Source organism: Chiloscyllium plagiosum, unplaced genomic scaffold (assembly GCF_004010195.1).
Source record: "Chiloscyllium plagiosum isolate BGI_BamShark_2017 unplaced genomic scaffold, ASM401019v2 scaf_15142, whole genome shotgun sequence".
Taxonomy (NCBI): Eukaryota; Metazoa; Chordata; class Chondrichthyes; order Orectolobiformes; family Hemiscylliidae; genus Chiloscyllium; species Chiloscyllium plagiosum.
Window position 1 is genome coordinate 11,156 of NW_025211937.1, and position 13,845 is coordinate 25,000.

The 13,845-nt window shown below is 40.9% G+C and overlaps 1 protein-coding gene across 1 annotated transcript; it reads left to right on the forward strand.

Moving 5' to 3' along the window:
- The first annotated feature begins 1,221 nt into the window (after positions 1-1,221).
- On the forward strand, positions 1,222-12,290 carry LOC122547200 (protein transport protein Sec24A-like). Its single transcript, XM_043685819.1, has 2 exons — positions 1,222-1,675; positions 11,698-12,290. Exons 1-2 carry the CDS (start codon positions 1,588-1,590, stop codon positions 12,273-12,275), a joined length of 666 nt encoding a protein of 221 aa, XP_043541754.1. The 5' UTR covers positions 1,222-1,587; the 3' UTR covers positions 12,276-12,290.
- Positions 12,291-13,845: the final 1,555 nt, after the last annotated feature.

Here is a 13,845-nt window from a genome sequence, read left to right on the forward strand (position 1 = left end):
GGTTATCTTCATAATTCAACATCACGATGCATTTTACAGTGCTCCTGTGAAGTCCATGGGATGTTTGATTACGTTAAACACACTGTATAAATGTCAGATACTGTGCTTTATTTAATAATAAATGACATCTTTGAAGGAATTCCAAACAATTGACAAAAGGGAACTATAGTCAAGAGTGTGGTGCTGGAAAAGCATAGCGGGTCAGGCAGCATCCGAGGAGCAGGAGAATTGACATCTCGAGCATGCCCAAAACATCGAATCTCCTGCTCCTCGGATGCTGCCTGACCTGCTGTGCTTTTCCAGCACCACACTCTCAACTCTGATCTCCAGCATCTGCAGTCCTCACTTTCTTCACAAAAGGGAATTTAACTAATTGAGCCAACAAGTACATCTTTGTGCTCCAAATTGGCTGACTTAAATTAATGGGCTTGTTTTGTTCCCATATCTCTTTTTTTATCATCTTACTAAGATATTCTTATATATGGTCACAGTCTGTTTCAATTATTTATTCCATCGTGTATTCCATACCTTTGATGTACATGTCTTCTAACCTCTAAGTTCCATTCACACTGTATCTATGCTGCTTCATTATTAAACCTTCAATCTGTGATCCAATAAATTTCCATTTGCTAAATGTAAGCAAGCCTTAAAAACATGGTTAATCCCTAACTGAAAGAAAAGTCACAAATTTTCAAGCCTTTTTTCAGCTTTGAATGTGCTTACTTTGAGGTCATGGGCCAATAGATATCTACAGTTCTCCCATAACTGAAATAATTATAATGTGTAATCCAGCCAGTCCAGTGTAGGCAATCTGTTTAACACAGGATTCCTCAATCTGTCTGATCATAGCACCAGGATCAACTTAAAAATTAATATAGTCTGCAGAAAGTATTTCATAATCAACTTGTTCAAGGATGCTATGACACTGCTGCAAAAAAAAAACCGTCTCCAACTGGAACGAAAGGACAGTAAGATCACCTGTAATTTTCAGTCACGTGACTAATTTTAGGATTCCAAATGAAGCTGTGAGGACTTGGTAAATTAATAGGGACTTTATTTTAACTTTAGAGTCTTCGGTACTCTACAGCTCAGAGCTAGATATTTTCTAATCAACTTATTCAGAGTACTTTTACACAAGTAAGACTTGAACCTGGGCCTCCTAGCACAGAGATAGAGGCACTACCATTGAGCCATAATGACCCTTAACTACTGCTATAACGGTTCTGTACATCGCTGTCGCCCTTTACATGAGACTGAGTTACATTTTATCCAGAATTAGACGCTTAAGAATAGCCCCCCTTTTTTTTAAAAGCAGCTTTTGAAGTCAGTGTAGGTCGCAGAGGCAGACACGGTGTTCCATAGGTTTCCGTCCCTTCACTTTAAGGTGTCACACCGGAAGTGCCACGTGTATTGAGTGCGCATGTGCGGGCACTCCAGGGCCGCTTTGGTTTCCGCTGGCGACTTTCCCTTGGGTCGGGCGGCAGCGACGTGTGTGCGCGCGCGCGCGGTGGAGGCAGCGTCACAATCGGAGGCGGGAGCTGTTTGATAGGGGGAGGGTCACAGAGCCGGTCCCGTTCCGGTGCGGCCATGTCTGGGGGCAGCGGCGGTTATAGCGTTGGCGGTGGGCCCCCCCTTATTAACGCCGGGCATGGGGCCCCGCCAGCCTGCCACAACGGTAAGCAGGGGAAAAAGCCGGAGTGTTGGGCGGGGAAAGCGGTGAAGAAACGGAGTAGGTGTCGGAGGCGATCCTCCTGGCGTTCCCGGGAGCCGCCGTGTGCCTGTTCCGCTCTTTCGAAACCATGGCGCTGAAGTCACCCGATCCTCCCTCCCCTCCCTCCATGTTGCAACTCAGTGAGGAGTCGTGTTCGTTTCTTGCTATCACTCGCCTCATTGTGCTAATTTCGTGCCGCCGGTGTCCGATTTCCGCTTTTTCCGTTTTTTTTTAAAGAGATCATGGTTTGATAAATGTTTCATTCAGTTTTTCTTCTGCGGGCCCCCACTTCGTGTTGAGTGGCTTGTACCTTGCCTGCAACTGTCACGGTTTATATTTTCCAATGAATAAGGTCTTGGTGGACTGGCCTAAGGTGTTCACTTCCCCAACTGGACCTGCGGACTCAACGGTGTATTTGTGATTAGGGTGGAGGGGTAACAATTCACCTGGAAGCTCCTCTCAGTGCTCCCAGAAGGGATATTGAAAGCAGATGTGTCTATGTCTGTTGGACGTCAGTTTCAGTTTTCGTGCCACGTCTCTTCCTGACTAACCAAAGGGCACCCATTTAAAATGATACGCAAAATAATCCCTGTCTAGGTGCGTGTTGGGGAGGGGGTGGTGGTGTGGAGGAGTAAAAGGTCAAGCAGCGACCTGGAATAGACTGCATGAGTGTGTGGTGGGAATAAATTAGTTATGGCATTTAGAGGGAAAATGGACACTTTCAGAAGAAGGATTCGCAGGGCCCATAGGAAAAGGCAGTGCAGTGGCACGAGATTATTTGATCGAGTAGAGAGCTGGGATTTACTTGATGGGCTGATTGGCTGTCCCTGTTTTTGTAACCATTCTCTCACTCTATATGTGAGGAAAAAAAAGTAGGGGATACTTTGGATTTGTCTCATCAACAACTGCACAGTTTGAGTGGCTCCAATTTGGAGATTGTTCTGTCGGAGCGTATTAAATAGTTGATCAGGCCCATGGCTTGCTGACCAAAGCAAAGCCCCCTTGAAAGCCAATAGTATAACTTTACAAAATTATTTCTTTGCTTTTACAATATTGATATACCAGGAAGGATCCGACTCTTCTCTAATTCATCTTGTTCTATTCAGATCAAGAATAGAGGTGAATCAGTTTTTTTGTCTTGAGTTGCAGTAATAGTATGTTTTGTTTTGAGCGGGTCAACAAGAGACAGCATTGTTGCAGAACTAAAACTGAACTGTACTCAATGGATAAAACAGCACTTGTAGAGATGATTTTAGTTTTGAATATGTAATGGCAGTGATATAAGAACTTGATTTACAGCATTTGTGTACAATCCTTTCTACCATAAACCCATAAATGACCAGAATTTTTGATTTCTCAAGACTTGGAGTCTTCACCTCTCATTGTCTAATCCAGCAATAGAACCAATAAGTTCCTACACTTAGCTGTCAAATGATGGCATGGAGAATATGTAGACAGGAGCTGAAAATGCCATTATTTTGTAGCAGTTAACAAAATGCTCTGCATTGTGGTAACTCTTTGTGATGAACTAAAATTCTCAACATTTTCCCCCAATTTTGTCATCTCACTTTAAGGGTGAAGATCCCAACATAAAAATGTAGTTTTGAGGGTTTCAAAGATGATGGTCATGTTATCAACAAGAATTGGCTGTATTAATAATCAAACTTGAAATAAGGTTGAGAGAGATTAGATGGGGTGAGCAGGGTTATAATAATACCAATCGAATCTGTGCTATTTTGACAGCATAAATTACAGAACAAGATGAACTGCTATTTATTTCTAAATTGATGCAATAAGAATTATTAAAATGTGCTACCACCTTTGAATACTGTAGGATGCAACCTGGGAATGTTGGGTCACATGTCGTCCTCGCTTACTCTTGTAAAGCATAAACCTCAAGGTTTAAAAAAAATCTTATTAAATATGATGAATAAATCAAAGAAAAATGTGTTACAGTAGCACAACGTTGCAGCCGTATGCTGTTTTCAGGGGAAGTGATAGCCTAGCGGTATTATTGCTGGACTGTTAATCCCGAAACCAGGGAATGGTCTGAGGATTTAAGTTCAAATCCTGCTATGGCAGATGGTGGAATTTGAATTCATTAAAAATCTAGAATTAAGTGTCTAATGATAACCATGAATCCATTGTCAATTTTCAGGAAAAACTTATCTGATTTGCTGATGCCCTTTAGGGAAGGAAGCTGGTATCCTTACATGGTCTGGACTGCCTGACTTTAAATGGGAATAAATGTTGCCCTAAAATAAAAATGAAATGTCTTCTGTGGCAAAAATCAGGTGTATTTGTGTACTTTGTTTATGTACCTGACAAAAGATTTCCAAGCCTAGAGGCATTCATATAAGAGAAACCTTAAATTATCTGTGTCGACTTCAGCATTTTGTTTCAGTGCTGGCAGGGAAGCTCTGGTTAAAACAGTTGTGACAGCATGTATAAGGCTAAATTACAGGCAATTAGCCTGTGCACTTCATTTGTGGAAATAGCTTCCGACTGCATTTAATAATCAAACTTGTATTATTTTCATATTGATGTACATTTTGATTGTTGTGGAAGGAATGAGAAATTCAAAATTTCAAATTTACTTCTGTGACTCAGTTGGTCCACACTATCAGTTGCTAAGCCAACCAGCTTTGACGTTTAATGAGGGTTTGCAGCTGTTTTCAGCCATGACAGAATTGGAGGAAAAGTTGGTTTATGCTTCTGATTGTATTCCTGACATCTGTGGCAGAATTAAGTTTGTAGGCCAACAGTGGAGGACCGTATTACTCTAGACAGTATATCGTATCTATGTTCAGTAATTTGCTAACGTCCATTATGTAGGGCAGAAATGAAGATAGGCTAATTGGGTGAGGACCCAACAGTGACTGGAGCCTTTCCTGAGCGTAGAATCAAACTCCTGTCTGTGATAGTGTCCTTGGGTTCAGCTCCCTCCTTGCTATAGATATGTATCACAGTACTTTTGAGCAGGTTTATCAAATCAACCACTTTTTAAGTGAGGGAAGAAAATTGATGAAAGTAACACAAAGGAAAGCTGCTTCTGAGTCTCGAAGCTCTTTTGACTTGAGTTGATTAACTTAGTCCAGATGCACATGGTGCTTTGTACAGACATCTCTGATGGGAATGACACACATCCAGGTTGTTAGATGGTGAAGTCAGACTGGCTTGATGATCGTTAGCATTCCATATATATTCAGAGGGAGACGTAAATATTCAATTCTTTTGCTTCATCATATTGCATAAATGACATCGACTTGATAAAACTTTCAATATACACTTTGTGTGATATATGTTTAAGTATTTCATAACTAAAAACTACTAATCAAGCAATTTTCTTTGGGATGTAGTTGTTTCTTTGTTGCTTAGAGTAATCAGAGACCATCTTGTTTTGAATGTAGCTATGTTAATGTCATATTTACTGTTGAGAATTTTCTCAATTTCCAAACCTTTTGGATCCCAGTTTCTCATTATTACTGTTTCTGAAAGAACCGATTTTAAACCGCAGTTTAAATCCTCATTCTTGGCTGATCAAGTTTTGAAGGTTCCCAAGAATTTTGTCAGGACTGGAGTCTTTGAGTTATAAGGAAAGGCTGGGGCTTTTTTCCCTGTAGCATTGGACCTGAGGGGTCACCTTTAGAGACAGTTATAAAATCATGAGGGGCATAGACAAGGTGAGTAGCCAAGGTCTTTTTCCAACGGTCGGGAGTCCGTCGGGAGGGTGTATTTTTAAAACTAGAGGACTGCAGATGCTGGAGAAATCTGAGACGAAAAGTGTGGCACTGGAAACGTACAGCAGTTCAGGTGGCATCTGAGGAGAGTCGATGTTTCAGGCATAAGCCCTTCATCAGAAGTGTGTGGAGGGGGGGTTGGGCTGAGATAAATAGGAGGGTAGGTTCGCGAGGGAAGGTAGTTGAGAGGGCGATAGATCCAGATGCGAGGGAATTGATAGGGTGGAGCAGATAGGTGGGAAGGTAGATGGACAGGTAGGACCCGCATGGCCCTCAGCTCTGCTTGCCTCTTTGTTGGATATGTGGAAAAGTCCATATTCCACAGTTGTACTGGCACCATCCCCCACCTTTTCCTCCTCTACATTTACTGTATGCGTATCACTCGTGCTCCCACAGGGAGGTTGAACAGTTCATTGACTTCATGAACACCTTCCATCCTTAAGTTCACTTGGACCATCTCGGACACCTCCCTCCCCTTCCTGGACGTCTCCATCTCTAGCACGTGACTCAAACACTGACATCTACTTCCAGCCTACTGATTCCCACAGCTACCTGGGCTACAACCCCCCTTCCTGTAAGAACATTATACCTTGCTCCCACTTTCTCCACCCCTGCCATATATATCAGAGATGTACAGCATGGAAACAGACCCTTTGGTCCAACCCGTCCATGCCGACCAGATATCCCAACCCAATCTAGTCACACCTGCCAAAACCTGCCTCATATCCCTCCAAACCCTTCCTATTCATATACCCATCCAAATGCCTCTTAAATGTTGCAATTGTATCAGCCTCCGCCACTTTCTCTGGCAGCTCATTCCATACACGCACCACCATCTGTGTGAAAAAGTTGCCCCTTGGGTCTCTTTTATATCTATCCCCTTTCAACCTAACCTATGCCCTCTAGTTCTGGACTCCCCAACCCCAGGAAAAGACTTTGCTTATTTACCTTATCCATGCCCCTCATATTTTTGTAAACCTCTAAAAGTCACCCCTCAGCCTCCGACGCTGCCGGGAAAATAGCCCCAGCCTGTTCAGCCCCTCACGAAAGCTCAAATCCTCCAACCATGGCAACATCCTTGTAAATCTTTTCTGAACCCTTTCAAGTTTCACAATATCTTTCCGATAGGAAGGAGACCAGAATTGCAATTTGCTTTCCCAAAATGCAGCACCTCCGCATTTACCTGAATTAAACTCCATCTGCCACTTCTCAGCCCATTTGCCCATCTGGTCCCGATCCTGTTGTAATCTGAGGTAACCCTCTTCGCTGTCCACTACACCTCCAATTTTGGTGTCATCTGCAAACTTACTAACTGTACCTCTTATGCTCGCATCCAAATCATTTATGTAAAACATAGAGGACCCAGCACCAATCCTTGTGGCACTCCACTGGTTACAGGCCTCCAGTCTGAAAAACAACCCTCCACCACCACTCTGTCTTCTACCTTTGAGCCAGTTCTGTATCCAAATGGCTAGTTCTACCTGTATACCATGAGATCTAACCTTGCTAATCAGTCTCCCATGCGGAACCTTGTCGAACGCTTTAATGAAGTCCATATAGATCACATCTACTGCTCTGCTCTCATCAATCCTCTTTGTTACTTCTTCAAAAAACTCAATCATGTTTGTGAGACATGATTTCCCACGCACAAAGCCATGTTGATTATCCCTAATCAGTCCTTGCCTTTCCAAATACACGTACATCCTGTCCCTCAGGATTCCCTCCAACAACTTGCCCACCACCGATGTCAGGCTCACTGGTCTATAGTTCCCTGGCTTGTCCTTACCGCCCTTCTTCAACTGTGGCACCATGTTTGCTAACCTCCAGTCTTCCGGCACCTCACCTATGACTATCGATGATACAAATATCTCAGCAAGAGGCCCAGCAATCACTTCTCTAGCTTCCCACAGAGTTCTTTGGTACATCTGATCAGGCCCTGGGAATTTATCCACCTTTACCAGTTTCAAGGCATCCACCACTTCCTCCTCTCTAATCTGGACATTTTGCAAGATGTCACCATCTATTTCCCTACATTCTATATCTTCCTTATCCTTTTCCACAGTAAATACTGAGGCAAAGTACTCATTTAGTATCTCCCCCATTTTCTGCAGCTCCACACAAAGGCCTCCTTGCCGATCTTTGAGGGGCCCTATTCTCTCCCTAGTTACCCTTTTGCCCTTAATGTATTTGTAAAAACCCTTTGGATTCTCCTTAATTCTATTTGCCAAAGCTATCTCATGTTCCCTTTTTGCCCTCCTGACTTTCCTCTTAAGTATACTCCTACTTCCTTTGTGCTCTTGCAACATTTAAAAAAAACATTTGGACGTTACATGGATAGGAAAGGTTTACAGGGAAATGGGCCAAAAATACGCAAATGGGACGAGTTCAGTTTAGGATACCTGGTCAGCATGGGTAAGTTGGGCCGAAGAGTCTGTTGCTGTGCTGTATGACCCTAAGGTACCCAAGAATATTGTCATAGTGTTCTATTGTTATTTTAATGAAACATTGTATGGAGGCTGTCTGGTCTCTATCTTAAAGATTGACAATTCAGTTGCTAACTGGTGAATTATATTTTGCTCAGATCATATTCTCAGATGAGAAGTTTAAATCCCTGCTGTCTCCTTGAAATAGTAAACTTGTCTGAGTATTTTCAGGTTTTAGCGTAGGAGTTGTGGGTTATCGTAAGCTGGTCGTGTTTGGAAACATTGACTATAATAATTCAAAATTCCCTCTATGTGGGAAAAGTTCCACTGGATGGAAAAAATTCTAATATAATGCCTTTGTGCAAAAAGAGAGGGAGCTGGAAAGTATACTGGAGACCGGTTCGTTAAACGTGTCATTGGAACTTGTTAGAATCCATCATTCAAGGAAGTAAGAACAAGACATTTGGAAAGCCAGAACGCAATTCATCTGAATTAGCATTGTTTTATGAAGGGTAAGAGTTTTTTAGGTAGTTAATGGGGGTCCTGCAGATGTAGTGTATCTCGATTTCGAGAAGGCGTTTGGTAAAGTGCCACAAGTAAGTTAATACCCAAGGTATGATCCCATGAGGTTGTTAGATTCTTTTTTCTTGAGTGTCTTATACACTTATTGCAACTGCAATATGCCAATTTTTGTGAACAGCCAAAATTTATTAAGCAAGTGCAAGTTTTGGAGGATTAATTAACACTTCGTAATGCTTGTGAAGCATGTCAAGAGAAGCTCTCTCAATAAGGGAACAGTTTTTCCTTTATACAAAATCTTAGATCATAGTCAGTAATGCCCATAAGACAACCCCCAGCCACACCCCCGCAGTCATATGCCACCCAAGACACAATACAATACAGACACAATACACAATACATCTCCAGAAACAATGTAATGTAAATCATCCCGTAATGGTAAGATCTGTTGTAAATCTTTTTTTTTAAACTACTGGATGTGGTCAGAATTTTAACTACACTGCTCCTACTGATTCTGAATAGCAGATGATGATGTAATTTTTTTTTACTCTGAATAGTAGGAGAGTAATCTTTTTTTGTACATTGTACCTGCAAGACACAAACATACCACCCTACTCCCGAGTGATATTCTTGAAGATCGGCAGAACAAATTAACCCCTTAACATCTTTAAAAGCTTGAACAGAGCAATGGCTGAGAAAACAGAGTTGTAATAAATGGGTCTTTTTCTGGTTGGCAAGATTAACCAGTGGGGTGTTACAGGGTTTGGTCCCCAAGGCCCCAACTATTTGCAATCTTTATTCATGTCTTGGATGCAGGATAGAAAGTACTATAGCCACATCTGCAGATGCCACTAAAATAGGTTGGAAAATAAGTTGAAATGAAAAGATATGAAATTTACAAATGGATAGTGAATGGATCAGAATCTTAAAGATGAAGTTTGCCATGAATAAGTGTAAGGCTATCGATTTTGGTCAGGAATAGAAAGACAACTTGTTATCTAAGTAGAGAACCTGCAGAATACTTTGATGCTAGAGGGATCTAGGTACCCTTGTGTATGAATCACAGAAAACTCGAACGTTTCCAGATATCACTGGTAATAAGGAAGGCAAATGAAATTTTGGCATTTATTGCTAAAGGAATCGAGCATAAAAATGGGGAAGTGTTGCTACACCCGCAAAAGCATTAGTGAGTCTGCACCTGCAGTATGGTATACATTTTGGTCCCCTTACTTGACAAGGGATGCAGTAGAGGTAGTTCAGAGGAGATTCACTAGATTGATTCCAGAAATGCGGAATTTGTCTTATGAAGAGGGATTGAACAGTTTAGACTAGTACTGTCTGGAGTTTAGGTGACTGTGAGGAGATCTAATTGAGGTATGTAAAGTGTTAAAGGGATCGACAAAGCCGACGTAGAGAGGATGTTTCTCATAGAACAATCTAGAATGAGAGGTCATAGTTTTAGGATAAGATTTAGTATATTTAGGATTAGATTTATTGTCACTTGTACAGGCATACATGAGTATAGCAAAAAGTGTATAAAGTTGCCATCTTGGGTACAAAGATGCTCAAGTATAAAATCTTAGGTAGAAGTTGGAAAAATAAAGAATTAAAGGTAAAAGTTCAACATTAGCCTCTTGAAAACAGGGAGTCCATTTTGGGCTTCCTTGAAGCTGGGAGTTTGAGTCCATATTGGCTCAATTCTCCTCCACCGATGTCGAGGAAAAAGAAACAAAAAGGGGAAAATTGAAAAGGATGGAGTGGACGAGCTATGCCTTAGGAGCCTACTCTGTTGCCATCTTGGAATGCAGTACAGGAAATATTTTAAACCGATGAGAACGAACCTCTCAAAGGATTGCGAACCTGTGGAATTCATTATCTCAGTGTGGTGGATGCAGGGATAATAAGTTTGAGGAGATAGACAGACAGATTTTTAATTCGTAATGGTTTAAAAGGTTGTGAAGAGCGGGCAGAAAAGTGGAGTTGAGGCAGAGATGAGATCAACAATGATATTAAATGGTGAGTAGGCTCCAGGGGCCCCTAGTTCTTGTGTTCTAAATACATTAGGCTTGGGAGGAAATGGAGGCTGTTCAGCCTAAAGGGACTGCTCAGATATACAATCATATCTGGTAATGCTCAACTTGATTTTGGTGCTTTCCCTCCATAATTCTTAATTCACTTGGTGGTTAGAAATCTGTCTAAACATTGAACCTTGACAGCTATTTGCAGTGGAGAATTTCATAGATTCAACACCCAATGAAAGCTTGAATCTTGGTGATTTCTGAATGAGGATTTGAAATTCTCTGTGCTGTAGCTTTCAGAAGTCTTTGACCATTTTAAATAATTTTCATCTCTCCTATTCTTCCTGTCAAAGTGGAATACCTCACATTTTCCCACATTATAAGCTACTTGGCAAATTTTTGCCATCCATTTAACCTATCTATAATTATCTGCATACTATGTCATCTTTGGCACTTGCTTCTTGTCTATTGTTGTCATCTGCAAACATTGCTAAATACATTCACTTCCCTATCCAAGCCATTAATATATGTAGTTTAATGCCAATATGACAATTGTGTTGGGATTTACAAGAATATGCTTGGAGAGTAAATAGAGTACTCAATATGTCTCTTATTTTTTTCCACTTAAGTAAATCAAATCCATTCCAATTAAGTATTATCATTAGTCTTATGTTTTTTTAAGTTGTGATCAGTGTTCTGCAGAGCTGTTAACTGACTTTAAAATCTGAAACACTATCCTCAACTTCATTAAAAATGCTAAATTAATATTGTCCAATTTTTGTGAAGAATTGTGTTTTGCATCTTGGCAGTTAAGTGACAATGGGGTAGTGGTAATATCTCTGGACTATAATCCAGAGTGTAAACTAATGGAAACATGGATTCAAATTCCACTACAACAGCAGAGTAATTTCTGGAGCAGAAAGCTGGTCATGGTGATTGTGACCTTGACAGCTTGCATCAATTATTATTTTTAAAAAAACTACCTGGTTCACTGAAGTCTGTTGTGAAGGAAATCTGCCACTCTTGCCTGATCTGGCCTACATGTGATTCTGATCAACAGAAATGACCGACTGGGCCATTGAAGGAGGCAGCAAGCTGCTGCGTTATAGGACAGTTTGATGGGCAAAAAATGCTGGCCTTGCCATTAATATCCACATCCCATGAAAGATTTTTTTCAAAACATTACTTTCAATACAAGCATAAATGCCAGAAATAAATTTGCTTGTTTTCTGTAAATCTGACATGTTATGGCAATTGTGGTTTGACACTGTGATTGTTGTTCCTAGGCCCTTTGATGAATCAACACCCTGCAGTCCCTGGTGAGCAAGGATATAGAATGGCTCCACCAGCACCATATTCACAGCAACAACCAGCAAAGAACTTTCCACAACCTGGTAGTGAACAGCATCTTGGTAATTTTCAGACCTTTGGGCAGACTGCCAGCAGACCTCTATTAAATGCTGTCCAATTACAGAAGGGTACTTCTGATGGACAAAGTGTACCTATGGTTGCATATCCAGGTTCTTATTCAAGAATGCCACTGCCTTCTCAAGGTTCATTTACACCTGCAACATCTAGCAGTGTTCTCCCTGGAGCCTCAGTACTTCCACAGCCCAGCTGGCAATATGGTCCTCTGCAACAGTCACATCCTGTCAGCCAGCTTCCAGGAGTGCAAGCAAACCATGTTATTTCAGCTGCAGGGACTGGTCAGGGACGATCACCTTCAGAGCCCTTGACCAATGCCTATGGAATTGTTGGTCCAAAGCCAGCTATGGGTAATCAATATGAAAGTACACTTGGAGGAACATTTGGTCAGAACTACACAAACCAAGGTAAGTCAGAATTTTTTCTTCTGTTTCCCTGATATTTCAATATTAAAAAAATGTGTTGGGTATTGATATTCTTATTGTAAGGGATAGGTTAGTTAAGTTGGCTGCACAGCTGGTTTGAATAGTGACAACAACGGCAAGGGTTCGATTCCTGAGATTATCATGAAGATCCTGCCTTCGCAAACTCGTCCTTGACTGAGGTGACCCTCAAGTTAAACTCAGTATGAGTTGTCTGTCTCTGTCTATTAAGAAAGCAGCTCTGTGGTCCTCTGGGAATATGGTGACTTGAGATAGAAAATGTCACTCGTGTTCATCTGCTTATTTGTAAAAAGTAAAAAAAAAAATCCATTGGTAGAAAGCAAAATTCCAGTTTTTCTCACTGGAGTGGTATTCATTACAGCAAATAGGAAAATGGTCCAGTTTTAAAGCAATGGTATGAATGAATTAGAAAATTCAAGAGCAGGAATAATAGCAGAACTGAGGTTAACCATCAGGAAAAGTTTAAACATGCTAGGATTCTTTGTACAAATTGGCTAAGAGGTAACTTGGTGATCTTCAGACACTATAAAGAGTTTGGTCGGGTAGGTGAAAAGATGATTCTATTCGTGGGAAAACCGAAATTTGAGGTTATATAAATCGCTCTATTTAGAGTGTGGTTGGCACGTGGAATTCACTATTGCAAGGAGTAGCTGTGGTGATCAGGATAAAATGCATTGACAGAAAACTAGATGAATGTAGAAGGGAGAAGGGATTAGAAGGATATTCTGATCAAGGCCTGGAAGAAGATTAAATGGAATATAAATATTTGCATTGACTATTGGCTTGATTAGCCTGTTTCACTTGTGTAAGTACTATGTAAATCTGAGCTTAAAAGTGCAGCCCTCCATGCCCCACAGCCGAGCAGCAAGGTTGGAATTTTGGTCTGACTGTTCTCCTGGATATTTTGTGTCGTGGCTTGTCATTGCCTCAGCTGGACTTTCATATAATGTATGAACATATGAATTAAGAACAGAATTAGGCCCTTTGGCCTTGGAGTTAAGTTTCCTGCTTTTGTATTGAACTATATGTTGAATTGATTTTGCCTTCCATTTGGAATATCTGATTTTTCTTTTTCCCCTAGCCCAATCCAGTTTTTGGCTTTGCTGAAGTATTTAGACCCTAGAGTTGGCCTGTCTTTCACTTGCTGATGGGCATGGTATAATTCTCCAGCAGATATATAGTTCTGTCTGTGTAGTACCTAAAGTTGTTTCCACCTGGAACTGAACTTACTGTAGTGGCAAGCTTAATATCTTGAACTCTGTGGACATTTTCAACAAAGATTTAATTCTGTATTTTCATGCTACTCCATTTTCCTCGTAACACATTTTGAAAGATTAGGCATGGCTTGCAAGTAGCCATGTTTGTAGGACAAATCGCAGACAATATAAGAAAATGAAGTGTTAGCAAATATAGACTAATTTAACCTAATTTCTTTGACTTTAATTTCAAGTAACAAAGTATTAGCTCTTTAAGAGAGTGCAGAACCATTTAAATTCTTTTACTAAAAGAAAGTGTTAACCACCACAAAGGTTGAAACGAGATCTGGCTATACAAACTGATTTTTTA

Coding starts and splice junctions, on each gene's coding strand:
- LOC122547200 (XM_043685819.1), top strand. CDS start 1,588: ATGTCTGGGGGCAGCGGCGGTTATAGCGTTGGCGGTGGGCCCCCCCTT. Junction 1,676..11,697: donor CCCGCCAGCCTGCCACAACG/GTAAGCAGGGGA, acceptor TGTTGTTCCTAG/GCCCTTTGATGAATCAACAC.